This window comes from Triturus cristatus, chromosome 2_1 (assembly GCF_964204655.1).
Source record: "Triturus cristatus chromosome 2_1, aTriCri1.1, whole genome shotgun sequence".
NCBI classification, from domain to species: domain Eukaryota; kingdom Metazoa; phylum Chordata; class Amphibia; order Caudata; family Salamandridae; genus Triturus; species Triturus cristatus.
In genome coordinates, this window is record NC_140581.1 from 822,040,310 (window position 1) to 822,054,946 (window position 14,637).

A 14,637-nucleotide genomic window follows, 5' to 3' on the forward strand; every position below is an offset into this window, starting at 1 on the left:
CTATTCAAATGTTTAAGAAAAGAAACTAACATTCTAAAGTAACAGATAGTTCACTTTTCAGAAAGAAAAGTAATTATAAGAAGACTTAAACTGACTTTTCACTTCTTTCCCTGAATAGAGAGCAAATGTGATAAGAAAGAAACAAGATTTAAAGGCATCTTTATTGCACCTTCCCTTTCTGAGTGACAGAACACCTGGTCTTTATCAGCTCTTCAGAACGGGAAAGTTGGCCTTAAATATGGCTTGCTCTGATTAAATTTAACGTGACATAACAAGTGAGCTAGTAGATTTCTCGTGGCCCAAGACCCCTTTCCCTTCCCCAGCTAGAGCTAAGAGTGGTGACAGGTGCATCACTTCTGGGTTGGGGCGGCCATTTGGGAGAGTTAGAGATCAGAGGACTCTTGTCTCCTGCGTAATCTCAGCTCCACATCAACTTATTGGAGTTGAGAGCTATTCACTTGCCAATGAAAGCCTTCCTCCTGTCCATCAAAGGTCAGGCTGCAACAAACAGGGCGGGGTGTGGTCGTGGTCCCTGTGCCAGGAAGTGCGCCGCTTCTAGACATGGCTGGAACTTCAGGACATTTTTCTGGTTGTACAACACCTAGAGGGATCTCCGAATGCCATGACAGACAAACTCAGCTACCTGCCCCGCAGATCACGAATGCTGTCTATATCCAGAGGTGGTATAAAGTCTTACGAGACTGGGTAGAACCTTTTCTCAATCTGTGTGCCACAGTCAAGAAGGCTCAATGTCGGCACTTCTGTGTGCTGGAGTTGCCAAAGTGACTCACTCTAAGACACGTTCCACCTCAAGTGGAACTTGGGACTCCTGTGCGCCTTTCTGCTGATGCCACTTCTCCTCAAGGTTCTCAAGAAGATCAGGACCAGCTGGGCCCTAGTCATCCCAGTGGGTACGGATTGGGTACGGAGAGGATGGTATCCAAATGTCCTGAGCATGAGGATCTCCTATCACAGCAACAGGGTGCAGTCCTACACCTGAGCCTGCATGGATATTGAGTGGAGACAGTTAAGAGTTTTCAGTCACTCTCCTGACACTTGTAATGCCATCAGGGTAGCCAGAAATCCCTCCTCTAAAACTGTCAACACCTTCCGTTGGGATAAGTTTGTGGCTGTGGTAATTTGCGGTTGTATGGTCTACATCAGAAAAGACGTTACTAAAGGTAAGTAATGTGTTAATTAAGTTGGCCTTAGTTGACTGATTTAGATTGCAGGGGGCTAGGCAGGTAATAGAGAGAAGATCTCTCAAAGCTGTGCAAGCTTATTTTGCACATACCCCGGGAAAGTGAAAAAGTGAAAGCTTATGTTTTTGTTATTCTAATTAAGTAATTCAGTTACTTTCTGCAGCTGATATGTATAGTGTTTCATACATACAGTTTCCCTTTCGTTATGAGCAAGAAAAGCATTATATGACAAATACTCTGATAAAGGACACATTGTGGAGTGCTTGTTCTAGGAAAGTGTAAATAATTAAACACACCCATGCTTGATGCCCACATTTTCTAAAGCCATGACAAGAAAGGGAACTGTTCTACCTCATAACTAAATGGCGGCAAAATCACTGCAGTGCATCTATAATCATTAAAGCCCAAAAATTATTTTTTCTTGCTGTCTGGTCACTGTGGTGGCCATACTGCTTTCAGATAGAGTAATACTGTCTTCTATAGGAATGGTTTGTCAAATCCCCAGCACACGTAATTATTAAAATTTCTAACGTTTCACTTCTGTAGGTCAAAACAGTACATAAACATCAATAAGTCATATATGAAGTCTTCTTCTTTGTTCTTTATTTCAAGTGGAACGTCACAGTCACAGTCACAGCCAACACGTGTTTCGTCGTATAGGGAAAGTAATCCCACGACTTCCTCAAGGCTGTGCAGATAAAACAATAATGAACACCAAATGGCATCAAGAACTTCTAAATAATGAGGGGTTGATCAACAATGTTATAAACCCCTTGCGATCCGACAAAAGAAAGAAATGAGAAATTTAAAACAGTACAAATTATAAATTGCAGGTCATTGCAGAGATGTGATAATAAAGAGTAAAAACGTTGTGGCGCAATCCAGTAAGACATAGATATGTACCCATTGTGATCCAAAAGCAAAGAAATGAACGATTAATGCATTGCAGATAATAAATTAAAAGTATATACAGACGTAAAGGAAAAGGAGCTAAACGTTCTAAAGCACCTAGTAAGACTAAGACCCAAAAGGATGGAGAGAGAAGGTAATGACCGTGAGAAAACACACGTGACATATTCTCGCCTAACGAGACACTAAGTTAAAGTGTTCTTCGAAGCCGTAGTGACAAAGTGAGTGTCAAACCAGCATGCCAACCAGTGGTACTTCACTCAAATAACAGGGCCCCATGGCCAAACATATTTACCTATTTTCTGTCCAAATAGGTTTCTATTACGTAAAGAAAATCAACACCAAGATAAACCGTATTAGTGTTCTGTTCACTTGGTTCTAAATCTAAAATACCATTAATGAGCACAACCAAAACCTACTTTTAATGTGGTTAAAATTCCAATAATAGAGTTAACTCTATTATTCACAGACTAGTGCTACACACGCGCTACGCTGGCAACAAGATTGTGAAACTCCATTGTCCCCATCCAGGATTAGACCCCCATGTGGTCTGGAATTTTAACCACATTAAAAGTAGGTTTTGGTTGTGCTCATTAATGGTATTTTAGAGTTTGTGGTTTCTCTACACCTTACAGCACCGTCATAGAAGGGAACAACAGATAATGTATGTGGATTTTCTTTGAAGCGCCAAGATACCTATGACCTATACCACACACCTTTTGACTAATTCTATAGGAATGGCACTGCTCAACAAGGCTTTTAGGAAATTGTAGCACAGAACTGCTTTATTCTGCTAAACCCCTAAGAGTAGGACTTCTAGGCTAAGTTTCTTATAAAATTTTAACGCCATTATGTGTTTTGCAGCATGATTAAGGTCTGAAGCAACAGTGGTCACTTTTCTCTAAGAACGTTTACTGTATATTTGTGAAGGAAAGATGCAATTTATGAAAATTTGCCACAGTGTGTAATTTATCAATTATTGTAATTTGATTAAGAATGTAAACACAATTCTGATTGGATTGGTGGATTATAAGGCAACCTATTAAGGAGAGCTGACAACAAAGGATTGAGGTTGCTTTGCAATTGTAATTTGGTTTTCTTTGGTCTTCACATTTTCTGTGTAAAAGGTTAATACTGAGCATAATCCAGACAGCAAAGCTATTTTGTTATTACTGCTTTTCAGTATCAAAGCATATCCCTTGCTAGGAGAAGAGTTGTAAACTTGAGTAGTTGGATTGTTTGCATTTCACATCACTGTGTCATTCTTATAATGCCGCTTTGCAGGCTTATGTACTGAAATGTTTTCCTGCTCTTTTCAGAGTTATTCTGCAATCCAGTGTGCAGAGGAGTAAACCTTTAGGTGGCAGTACAGTGGTTGCTAAAAGAACAACCAGATCTGCTTTGGGAGATGGCAGCCTGAGAGGGTAAGAACTCTTTCTTATAATAACAAGACACTGTTCACTTATGTTCTATGTACTGTGCTCTGTTTATATGCATATACTAGTTAAAGCACAATTGCTACATATGTATAGCCTTTATTAGTCGATATTAAAATGTTTTCAACAAGGACAAACTGTGTTATCAAATCGCAATGGCACACACCTAGCAGTTTCCAGAATTATCTGATTTGACACTCAACTACTTTTGGAAAAGTGAAATTTACCTTTGAATCAATCATTTATTTCACATTGTAATATTAAATGAAAGATGCAAAACGATTGAAACCACCCATAAAGCCAGTGAGTAATTTGATGTTTTGATTCAAGATGATTCTAGGCTTTGACTTGGAGTACAATGACAAGTCCCCCTTAATTATTTTCCATTGAACTGTGGTGAATGGAAACTAATCCTTGAAGCAGCCTAATGTGATCAATTGATGCCATGAATTTTGACTAGTGACCTAATGCACACTTTCTTCCTTCCAAAACACAGACAATCTTTAAATGCTAAGTTAACCAGATCACTATGCAACTTGCATGTATTGGATAGTGACCAGGATCCCAACCAGAACAGGGCAAAGTCAGGTTGTAAACTCCTGAGCCCCTCGAGCAAGCAGCAGAACATTGCAAACACTTACAATCTTGGAAGTTGCAACCCTCAAAGAATGGCCAGAGATGCCGGCTTGTCTCACTCGGTACGATATTTAAGTCGCTCGCATCCAGTAAGTGCTTGCTTCTCTTAACAATTGCATTTATTCTCATTAAGAAGGCCCAGTCTCACGGAGATGCTTTATGATGGGTTGTGGGAGCATGGACACAAGTTAATCTTCATGTGTGGTCAAAGCGTGCATTGAATGCAAGGAGTTTTGGGAGCAGGGAGGTTTGCTTTTGACCCCTGATCACAAACTCATTTGATCCATTAGCAGACTGGCTCTAACGAGAAAGCTTTTTAGCAGCAGTACGCTCTTTAAAAAACATGGAAACTGCTTTGATGTGCCAGAGCTCTCTGTAATCTGATTCCCTTTTATTTAAAAGCCCTATGCAAAATGTGCCTTTTATCATTCTTTCTACTTTTCCCACAGCCTGATTCCTCAGAGGGAGAGGAGGAAAAGGATTGCTTTACACCAAATGCGCTTAATGAAATTATGGTACTCTCAATCCTCTGCTGCTTCTTGCCTGACAAATTGTACTTCAACGTTTGCTCTGCTCTACATAATCCATCCTCTCTGCGCTGCTTTAGAACTAATACAGCATTGTCTTAAAACAGAACACATCTCTGTCCTTTGTGCACTTCATTGTTTATTTTTTGCTTGGCTAATTCTGTAGATGTTGTTTTATATGTTTGATCATTTTGTGTGTGATTTTCTTAAATGTCTGTCCTCCCAATAACTTTACTTGGCATTAAAATACATTTTATCATTTCAACAGTCACTCCGTTCCGAGGACTAGAGCTGTGTTACGTTAAACTCCAGCACCTACAGCTACAGATGCTGGGCAAAGAAGTTCTCTACTTAACCCACAGACTTTAAAAGCCATCGGGCAATGGACTGCTTTGAATGGGGATGTCCAGGGATGCCCCTTCGGCAATTGCCACATTAAGTTCAGTTTGCTGAAAACAGACGTGCAGTCTTCTCCTAGATCAGCATCCTAAAATAGGACTATCTGCATTTGTGCTGCGGAATGACGTGATGTCTTTAAACTGGTGTAAATAGAAATCCCTTCATTCTCCAGAAGGGTTGATATGTAGGATGGATGTGGTGCGCAATTGCGAAGGCAATCGTTCCTGTCTTGTAACCCAGTGAAATGGGTTAGAAAAGAATGATTTTTATGCATATACATATTTTTTTATCTGTTAATCAAATAGCCTTCATCTGCCACCAATATATAAATACTTTGTAAATGGCACTTCTAAATTCAATGTTATGGCAAAATGACGCTTCTTTTTTAATACGGATGTGTTGTATGGTTTAACAGATAGTATGTTGCTTATTTAAGACATTCCTCCTCATATTGTGGGGAAAAATAATTGTTTTGTGGAACTCAAGCTACAGGTTTTGTAAAGTAATCAATTCTTGTAAAGGAGGAGTTCTGAAAAGCATGCGTTCAAAGACCAAATGTTGAGTGACTGAAGGAATGTGTCAGACAGCAACATGCCACCACAGTAGCCTTGCCATCAAAATGATTAATTCAAACCAAAGTGGGAACAGTGCTGTGTGTGAGGTAGCAATACACAAAATACCCAAGGAACAGAATGAATGTAGAGACCATATGAATTTGTGATGATTTCCTCCTTAAACATATGAATGCAGTTCTATAAAGTAACGTGGTTGTGACTGGAAAGCCGCCCAAATTTAGTTTCTTGATTTTTAGGGACAGTCTACAATCTATTTATTGACCTGAGATATGCACCTTGGCTTTTGACTTGGAGGTGTTGTGTTCCTACTACTCTGATTAACTTATACTCTTGCATAAGATCTCTAATACTGAAGTCCCCTCATGTCCCACAAATACAACAATGATAAATAAAGACTGTATCTGAAGTCAAGCAAAGAAGATCATATTGAATGTGAGGAAGAACCAGAAAAGAGAAAATGCTCAGGATACCTTAAGAAAAAATTAAGAACCGCTGCTTACCACTGTACTTGCTTGGAAAATACACAAGAATATCAAAGTTAACAGGTTTTGAGGTCCCAGTTAGTCCACAAAGAAGCAAGACGCAGGCTTTTACTGATGATTTATTAGCAAGCTCCTAAAAGTCTAGAGCTTTTTGTGTTTTTCTATCTTTTCACTACCTGCTTAAATAAATCCAAAGACAAATATCGGTCATGCGTGGGTGATATGAAGCTTTTAAATTCTTTCCTTGGATAGTATGTGCTCCTTATACTTCTTTCCATACTTTAAATTTTTTTGCCAATTTACATTGTTGTGGCCCAAGAAAATATTTTTTTGTTTTTTAAATTAGGACTTGCTTTAATTATAAGGATTTAATTATAGTGAGTTAATATTGTAAAACTGTTTGTACATCTACTATATACATGCATTGCTTATTCATGCAATCTAGTGCCTGCGTTCGTATTATCTGTATTAGTAAAAATAAGGCCTTATTGGACATCAACAGAGTAATTGTTAGTGTGAATAGTTTCTCCAGTTCAAATTTTGTTTTTGCATTCTGGGACTTGTAGTCTTGTTTATCCCATTATAAAACGAGGTCTACAAGCTTCAAAATGCAGTGCTAAAACCTAGACTGGAGCTGTTATTCATGCATGCCCCTTGGAAAGTTGGTAGCAATTTAATCCTTTTCTGACCTCAAGAATCCCCTCTTCTTTGACCCAACCTTCTGACTGCTTTGTAAATAATTAAATATTGAAACCAAGATATTCATATATTCTGATCATGGTGAGCAGAATACCAGGCGAACTCCAAAGACAATAATTATGAGGCAGTCAAAGTAGTCTGTGCTTGCTTTAAAAGCCTAAGGGCGGTGGTCGTTTCTAGATAAAATCAAGCTTGGTTAATGCCCTAGCATACATGCGATATGCCTGCATTTTATCAAACTGCAATTCTTTTTCAGACAGAGGATCACTAAAAATGCGTCTTAAATTTGAGGATTCCTGTGTGAAATACTGCATCTTGAGTAGTAACTGAAGTAGCCAACCATGAAATACCCTGGATCACACAAGTAGGGTTCCTTTGGGAAATATTGACATTGATTGTTAGTGTTAGCAAAAGGAAAGATTATCCTATCGGTATTTCACCTGAAGCATGACTAGAGTGAAGGCGATGACATTTGAAAAATGTTGTTTGGTAATTTCAGTTTGCAGTTGGAATAAAAACTGGGCGGGTCTCAAAATTCATCATTCCACTTAATCATTTGGTGTTGATCGTTGAGGGCAGAAATACTGAGTCGAGCTACAGTTTGATGTGAACTTTATCTTCCTCTAGACATTGGACCATTCTGCAGAATAATACCAACTGCTAGAATACGCATTTCCTCTTTTAGCAACACTGCTTATGTAGTAGATGGCAGTGAATGAACAAAGCGAATGGTACTCTGGCTATATTAGACCTTTGTCTTTGGGACTAGACCTTGGCAACTACTAATTTCACTTTCTTGCTGATTCCAGACATATCAACTTTTATGCGTTTTGTTTTTAAAATACATCAATCACACTACTCACTTTGTGTCATGTTGGCACCCCCAGTAATGAAGAACTGCCAAAAAAATCATCACCTGGTTAATTAGCTCATATGAAGGTCTCCAGTGAGCTAAGCGTACCTGTTACAATGCTGATTTATCTACTACTTCCTGGGGGGTTCTGGTAAATATTGCAAAAGGTTTGCATGGTGCGGGCACTAAATACTGAGATTTTATAACTTTCATAGACTCGCCCCAAGCAGTGATATCTCCAGAAATGACACTACCATGATACCAAATTTCACAGTTTGACATCCGCTTTCTCAAGAGCACTGTTGGGACTGATGGCTTCAAGTATCCATTTGGTGCCTTCAGACAGATTTAAGAATTTGTTACTACAGGAATGTTTGAATGAACAAAGGAAAGTCAGTGGTGCATTTAGAATATTGTGTATTTGTGTTATTAGTCAACAGACTTAAACTTTTTAGATGTATATTATGTACATAATATTCATGCACATCTCTGCTCCATGGAACAAGTAGTGGAAGTGACTGATGCTCCCCTGACATGATGGGGCATTACATCTTGGTATACTGCACAGAAATGAAAAATTAAGTTCAGCAGAAAGCAAGCCTTCTGTATCTCAACAGTGACTCTTGTGCTGATCTTGAAAAAGTTAAGAAGACTAAGCGTGTGCACCCTCCCGGTGGCTAGCAAGGGAAACTAAAATAATTTTTAGACAGGGTATTTCCAATGTGAGGAATGCTGCTGGCAAAGTGTTTGCCAGAAAAAGAAACAAGATCCCCAGTTCTGCAAGTCTTCTCTTGTACATTGTAAAAGGACCAACAAGTAGTTGAAATGTTTTCCTCTCTCTGTTAGCCACATATGTGGAGAGAAAACACCAAATTGTTCCATCCAATTATCCACAAGTGGCCTCTCTTGTGGATATGTAGTTTTGATAGACTGATCACATGTATGCTTTCCTCCTCTATACCATCAAGTAGACATGTGGCCTTGAAAACAAGAAATGTCACAGTTTTGATAGAACTGTGTCCTGATACATAGCTATTAATAACGCTGTCCATTCCTAAAAGTACAACTTTTCTAAGGTGAATACATTCGTTTCAGTTTACTTCAGAGACTTGGCCTGGTGCCCTAGAATATGGGGCCCTGAATGTCGTTTGGAATTTGTTGGAAAATCATGAGGCCGAAAACTCTTGAACAAGCAAGTGTTAGTCATTTAGATAGAAAGCTTGTTTGCAAAGTGTGCAAGGTGTGTAGCCTAAACTGAAGAATGACATTGCCCTCATTTTATTCTTAGTTCATGCAGCACATACTTTTCCGTCAGTATCCATTTACCAACTTTGCCCACCGAAAAAATGCTGCTATTTGTACTTTGTTTAGAGAACTGGCAGTTGATGATTAAAGATCATGCATGACAGAAATTGAGGTACTACTGCTTGTAGACCACCGCGATCCTGCTGCCTGTACTTTTAGCAGTTTGTGTCAACCTTAAGGAGCATACAATATTAATGCACAGCTCTGAACCTGCCACCAGTGTTTGACCAGTCCCCTGCTGACTCTGAACCACAGTCATTAAGGGTTTTCTTACTGACACTGCAAACAGTTTGTCATGCTGGGTCATGTTATGTCCACATTCAGCTTAAACCCCCGTCCCTCTTATACTGAATACTTTCTGCTAGTCTGTACAACTAAAGAGAAGAGCTATAATTTTAAGTTTGTCTCCTTTCTCTAAGAGCTGTCTTTCCTCGTTGTTCCATCCCTCAAGAATTTGAGATTTTTAATCTCAGCAGGATGCAAAGCTCACCTAAAGTTCTGCAATGTGTGTAAAGCTTGACTATAAATTAAGTACTTCTGAAGTCGGCCAATAAAACAGAAAATATATTTTTTCTGTAGTGGCTAAAAACTACTTGAAATAAATGCTGATCATAACATAATACCATCAGTTATTGTCACTGTCTCCCCAGCTAGGCTCTATATTCTCCCAGAAGTATTCTGCACACGCTAATCTGTACTGTGCACATCATCCAATTGGCTGCTGTCAGTCGGCCAGGTTTTGCACACTCAGGGTGAATTTACAGTGCAGGGGATGAAGGGTGAATATGTTTACATTTGTGGAGGATGTTCACACATCACTGGATTGGGGAGGAGTGAGAGGCATTCAGAAGGTAAAAGGGGGTCTTTGCTTGCAGGGGATCTCTGCATTGAAGACACAAGGAGAAAGTATCTGCTGCTAATTTGTGTCTGTGGGAAACTGCAAACTACAGGCTCTCTAACACTATGAACATCTCCCCTGACCCACAGAAATCATTAGAAAACTGAGGATTAGGGAGCAGCAGAGCTGTGTTTTCAGCTCTTGTCAACTGTAACAAATAGGAAATGTAAGGAGCCTGTAATACTGCTGTGGAGACACAGCAGAAAACTTTACCTTTAACTGAGGTGCCTGGGGATCCTGAATTAGTGCTAATTGTGAGTGTTAGCCAACAAATCAGTTTTGAGTAATTAATGTATGTTGTGTTTTAGGTGATACACAGCTGTGGTATTGCATACATTTGTTGTGACTCAGCATTAGTAGCAGACTTCACAGTTGTGGACTCAAATCAGTAAGCTGAAGTTCACCGAACGAAGGCGACTCTGCAACTCTATCAATCCTCTTCCAAATACATAATTTCTGACATTTACTTCAGCCAACCTGTTGATCTACAAGAGTTGTTCTTAAATATGATTGCTTATTGCATTTTTTGCATAGACGACTGTTTTGATTTGCAGTTGTACCTGAAGTGAAGATAAAACCCTTGCCAAACGAATGTTGTCCTTTTCAGAAGGCGTGCGTCAACTTCATTTATCACTTTGCTAACAGGCAAGTGATAGATGTTGCAAAAGCACATTCAACATGAGGGGAAGTAACTGCTTCTACAATCATAGGTGCAGTGTTCCACTAAAACATTTAACAAAGCAGCATTTCATTCAGTACATATCTTTGGTAATTATTACCATTTGAACTGTAATGCGCATCAACATGCTCTTGTTGGTCAGGTGGGTTTTCGGGACTTGATTAGGAAAACCTGCTTTTCTTTCGACCTTACTCATTAGAAACTTTCTTTAATTGATTCTTACAATAAAAGGAATGCTACCTAGTTGTAACACTAGATTTGCCATTTAATACCGGATATGAAACCACATTCGTTATCCCTTCACCCGTCCAGAAGGAAAAAGTGAGAAGTGAGTCACTACTGCATGTAGTCTCAGCAAGATATTTTGAAGATAAAGTAGAATCAGATGGGTTTCTGGTCAATAATACAAAATGTTTGACAAAATTACCTCTGACACCTATAAGGTTGTATTTCATAAAAGTAACTTTGAGCAGCAAACACTGGATTGTGGAAATAGGCATATCCTGTAACTCTGTGTAACAAAATCAAGGTGCAATACGTCTAAATGAGGAATCCGGGCGTTGTTCTATTGTGCGGAGCTGTAGGAAGCCAAGAAATCATTTGTCTGTATTATTGGCTCCCATCCTGGGATATCAGTTTAATGTTCTTAGCTCTTTTTACAAAAATACATTAAATGTAGTCAAACCATCTCATGCACAAAAAACAACAGTTTCAAGGCCGAGATTGAGATGAAAGCAAGGTCAGTGCTAGTTTCTGGATGATTGTGGTTGTCTTGGATATGAGGTCTGACTTTCAAACATCTCAAACCAAAAACTGCACAAAAAGGTCAGCTCTGTATTGAAAAAAAAAATAACTTCAGTTGGCCTGCTACCTTATGGTGTGGGGTGGATATAAAAGTGTCCTTAGGTCATCTTATGAATGAATCATCCTGCCACCCCTAGTCACTGCCAACCCCACGTTCAGCTTGTGGATACCTTGTAACTCATGACAAAAGCAAAACAATTTGACTTGTAATTATTTACATTTTCCAGGCACTCTGTTACAGAAAAACGTCAGATATCAACTCTTTATAGATTGTCAGCACATAGGTGACTGCTTCTAAAACGTGTGTGAGTAGAGCAGCCCTATTTTGTCACCGAGGTTTAGGATGCTTTTTGTTAAGGGGAGCTAGCTGGTAAATTGGACCAAACTTAGCTCCAGAACTATCACCACCGCTCCATTATCGTTTACCTGGGTTTATTATGCACTGACTTCAATTGGTTATAGTTATGTTACTACAGCTGTGTTCAATGAACGTTTTATATTTTCAAAAATATAAACTGTTGTAAGTAAATGTCACTGCCCTTTATATTTGAAAGACTATAAAATCTATTTTTCACATAAAAATCCATATGGACATTTTAGTACATAGGAGCACCATCAAGTATGTTTAAATTTCCAGTCCAAACAAAAAAGTTAATGCTGAATGCACCATTTGAATGTAGTTCTCACCTGTGTGTGGGCTATCTGGTCTCAAGCATCCCAACCTTGGTAATGAGCTTGACTTCTGATTATAAACATGTCCATCCCACCGAGAGTTTTTTACTCTAATTGCTAAGCAGTTCCAGCTTTTTACCTTAAAGGAGCTTCATGCTTTGACTTTCAGGGACTGCCTAATGCATCTCTTGTGTGCCTGCACCTCAGTTCCTAATTTACAGCTGACACGCAGGATGGCTTCTCATTTGAACCACAGCTGTATTGTTCTTGTGGATGAGGGGCTTTGGGACTAATTAGGCACTGAATGGCGTATTCTCATAAAAAAATTATCACAAGGTGGCTTTGACAAATTAGTTTTGGTTAGTCAAAATTAATTGTGGTTAGTCCAATAAATACTTTATAAAGTTTTTTTTTTTTTTTTTAATGACCAGCACCTCTTTTCACGCAACCTCAAGCTTGAGCTTTTTCTTTTTTTTTAATAGAGCTGTTTCCACAAAGCAATTTTTAGTTATGAATTGCAGCCCAACCCTTCAGAGTATTACTGAGACTAGTTTGTGCAATTGAAATTCAAACCACAGGTCTTCAAAGCAACATTTAAGGAGTATTTGCAAGCATAGTACCCCTACCAAAGTTCTTTCCTTTCTTGGCCTAATTCCAAATGCATTCTGCACTTTAAATAAAAGGCTTCTTGCTGATGTCCACATTTCAAATAAGGAACATTTGATTTCTTGGCATTATAACATTTTATCTCAAGAATGTGCTAGGTAAATGTCAAAAGAAAATAGAGTACCTGGAACTCAGTTTACAAAATGTATATGTTCATTCTCAATGTTTTTGCCATCTGTTGATCTAAACTTCTTACGACTAAAAGTTGTATACCGAATTTGACATACAGACCAGTTAATGGGGGTAGGGATGCTGTGAATAAACTTGAAGTATTTTTTGTTACAGCTCAGCTGAAAAATAGGTATTTCTTTGGGTTACTGAGCATACTTACCGAATTGCTGGATGAGGGATGGGAAAAGTACAAAGCCACTATATAACAGATTGCCTATTAGGTTTCATACATTTGAAACAAATCGTTTCAGTGCAAAAGGCAAATAGCTGGGTTGTGTTTGGAACTAGTTATTTGCATGTATTGTCAGTCAAATTTATGCCTGTAATATTGATCACTAGTGACTAGCCATACTCTTTGCTGGTTGATCATTATATTAAAGATCTTCCTTGACGCATCCTGTCTACAAAACTGTGAGAGTTGCAACACGATTATTTTTTTATTAATTGAATGATTAAAGTGGCAAAAGTGCAAAGACAAAATGTTTCATGGAAATGTCCGCTCCTGATGTATTGCTAGTTCACAATACTGATTACCTTGCAATTGCTTTATTTGCATATTCATTTAGTATAGTTGATGGTTGGAAAAATGTGATTGTTAACCTCAGTTGTTGGTTAATTTTTAGAAAATTTATTTTTACCATAGTTTTTTTAAGTCCAAATAAGCTAAAGAAAAGACTGGAAGATTATTTTACTGAAGGTATTTTTTTAAACATAGGTATACCCGTCTTGCATATTTGACATATTTTTGTAGCTTGAAATGCATCTGCTTGAAAATCTCATTAAATAATGTACATTTGTATTTTTATGCAGATTATTGTATAGTACAATTCACTGTACAGTGTTGTAGTTTACAACAGTTAACCAAAATGTCTGCTTTATGCCTGCAAGAAATAACTCAGTAAAAAAAAAATACTTGTCTCCGTGGCTTGTTTTCTGTGTATTTATATTGTGCTTTGCTGTATGATAAGGTCATCTTAGAATACTTTAAAAAAAAAAATCTCTGACCAAAATGTTTCAGGTCCCATCACATCTTCGTTTGACATGAGGTTCTAAAACTTTTTTAAATATCAACAGGGCCTTTAATTTTCGAATATTATAAATACAGATTCATATTACAGTTCCCAGTAACTAAACAGTGTCTCTTTTCCTTCACGATGCTATTGGAGTAAAGCAGCCCACATTCTTCCTTGTGCAGGTGGTTATCAATAAATGAAACTACTTTGCAAAACACTTCATGCTTTTCATTATTTGCTAATTTGTAAAAACAAAGATTTGCAGTTCGGTGCTACCTAGTCCTATTTCGCCACAAACACTTTTTTATTTAATCATATTTACCTAGGTACAGGTAGGCAAAGCATGGATTCTAAAGTGATGCAAAGGACCATGTTTCATACTTGCCTGGGGTCAGAGCTCACCACAAACTATATGAAGGAAACATTTTAAACTTTTATAACAATCAAAAAGCAGAAGGCCTATTCAGAGCTCAGTAGATTTCCTGTAGCGCTCGTGCCGTGGTGGGTCATGGACAATAGGAGTTCATTTCAGTAAGAGATTGCTTCCTCCCTTTGAGATATGAGGATGTTTGTGGGAGAAGAACACACAGGTGGAATGATGCAGTACATTTAGAAGCTTCTTGCTGCTTTCTCTCCCTGGTTTCCTTCTCCACTGGCCCACATGTGAATGCAAAGTAGTTGGGGTACTGGAAGAACAATAACCTCAGCATT

The 14,637-nt window shown here is 38.4% G+C and overlaps 1 protein-coding gene across 16 annotated transcripts in view; it reads left to right on the plus strand.

The window, feature by feature from the left end:
- Positions 1–13,831, plus strand: part of CDC14B (cell division cycle 14B) — a 609,243-nt gene extending 595,412 nt beyond the window's left edge. For 4 of the 16 annotated variants that reach the window (XM_085632862.1, XM_085632855.1, XM_085632873.1 and 1 more), the window contains exons 13-15: positions 3,431–3,535; positions 4,044–4,272; positions 4,633–4,975. In XM_085632862.1, coding sequence (XP_085488988.1) covers positions 3,431–3,535; positions 4,044–4,272; positions 4,633–4,812 — 514 coding nt within the window. In that variant the 3' untranslated portion in view covers positions 4,813–4,975. The other 12 variants (XR_014970356.1, XM_085632869.1, XM_085632872.1 and 9 more) reach the window with 9 other exon arrangements.
- The last annotated feature ends 806 nt before the right edge of the window (positions 13,832–14,637 follow it).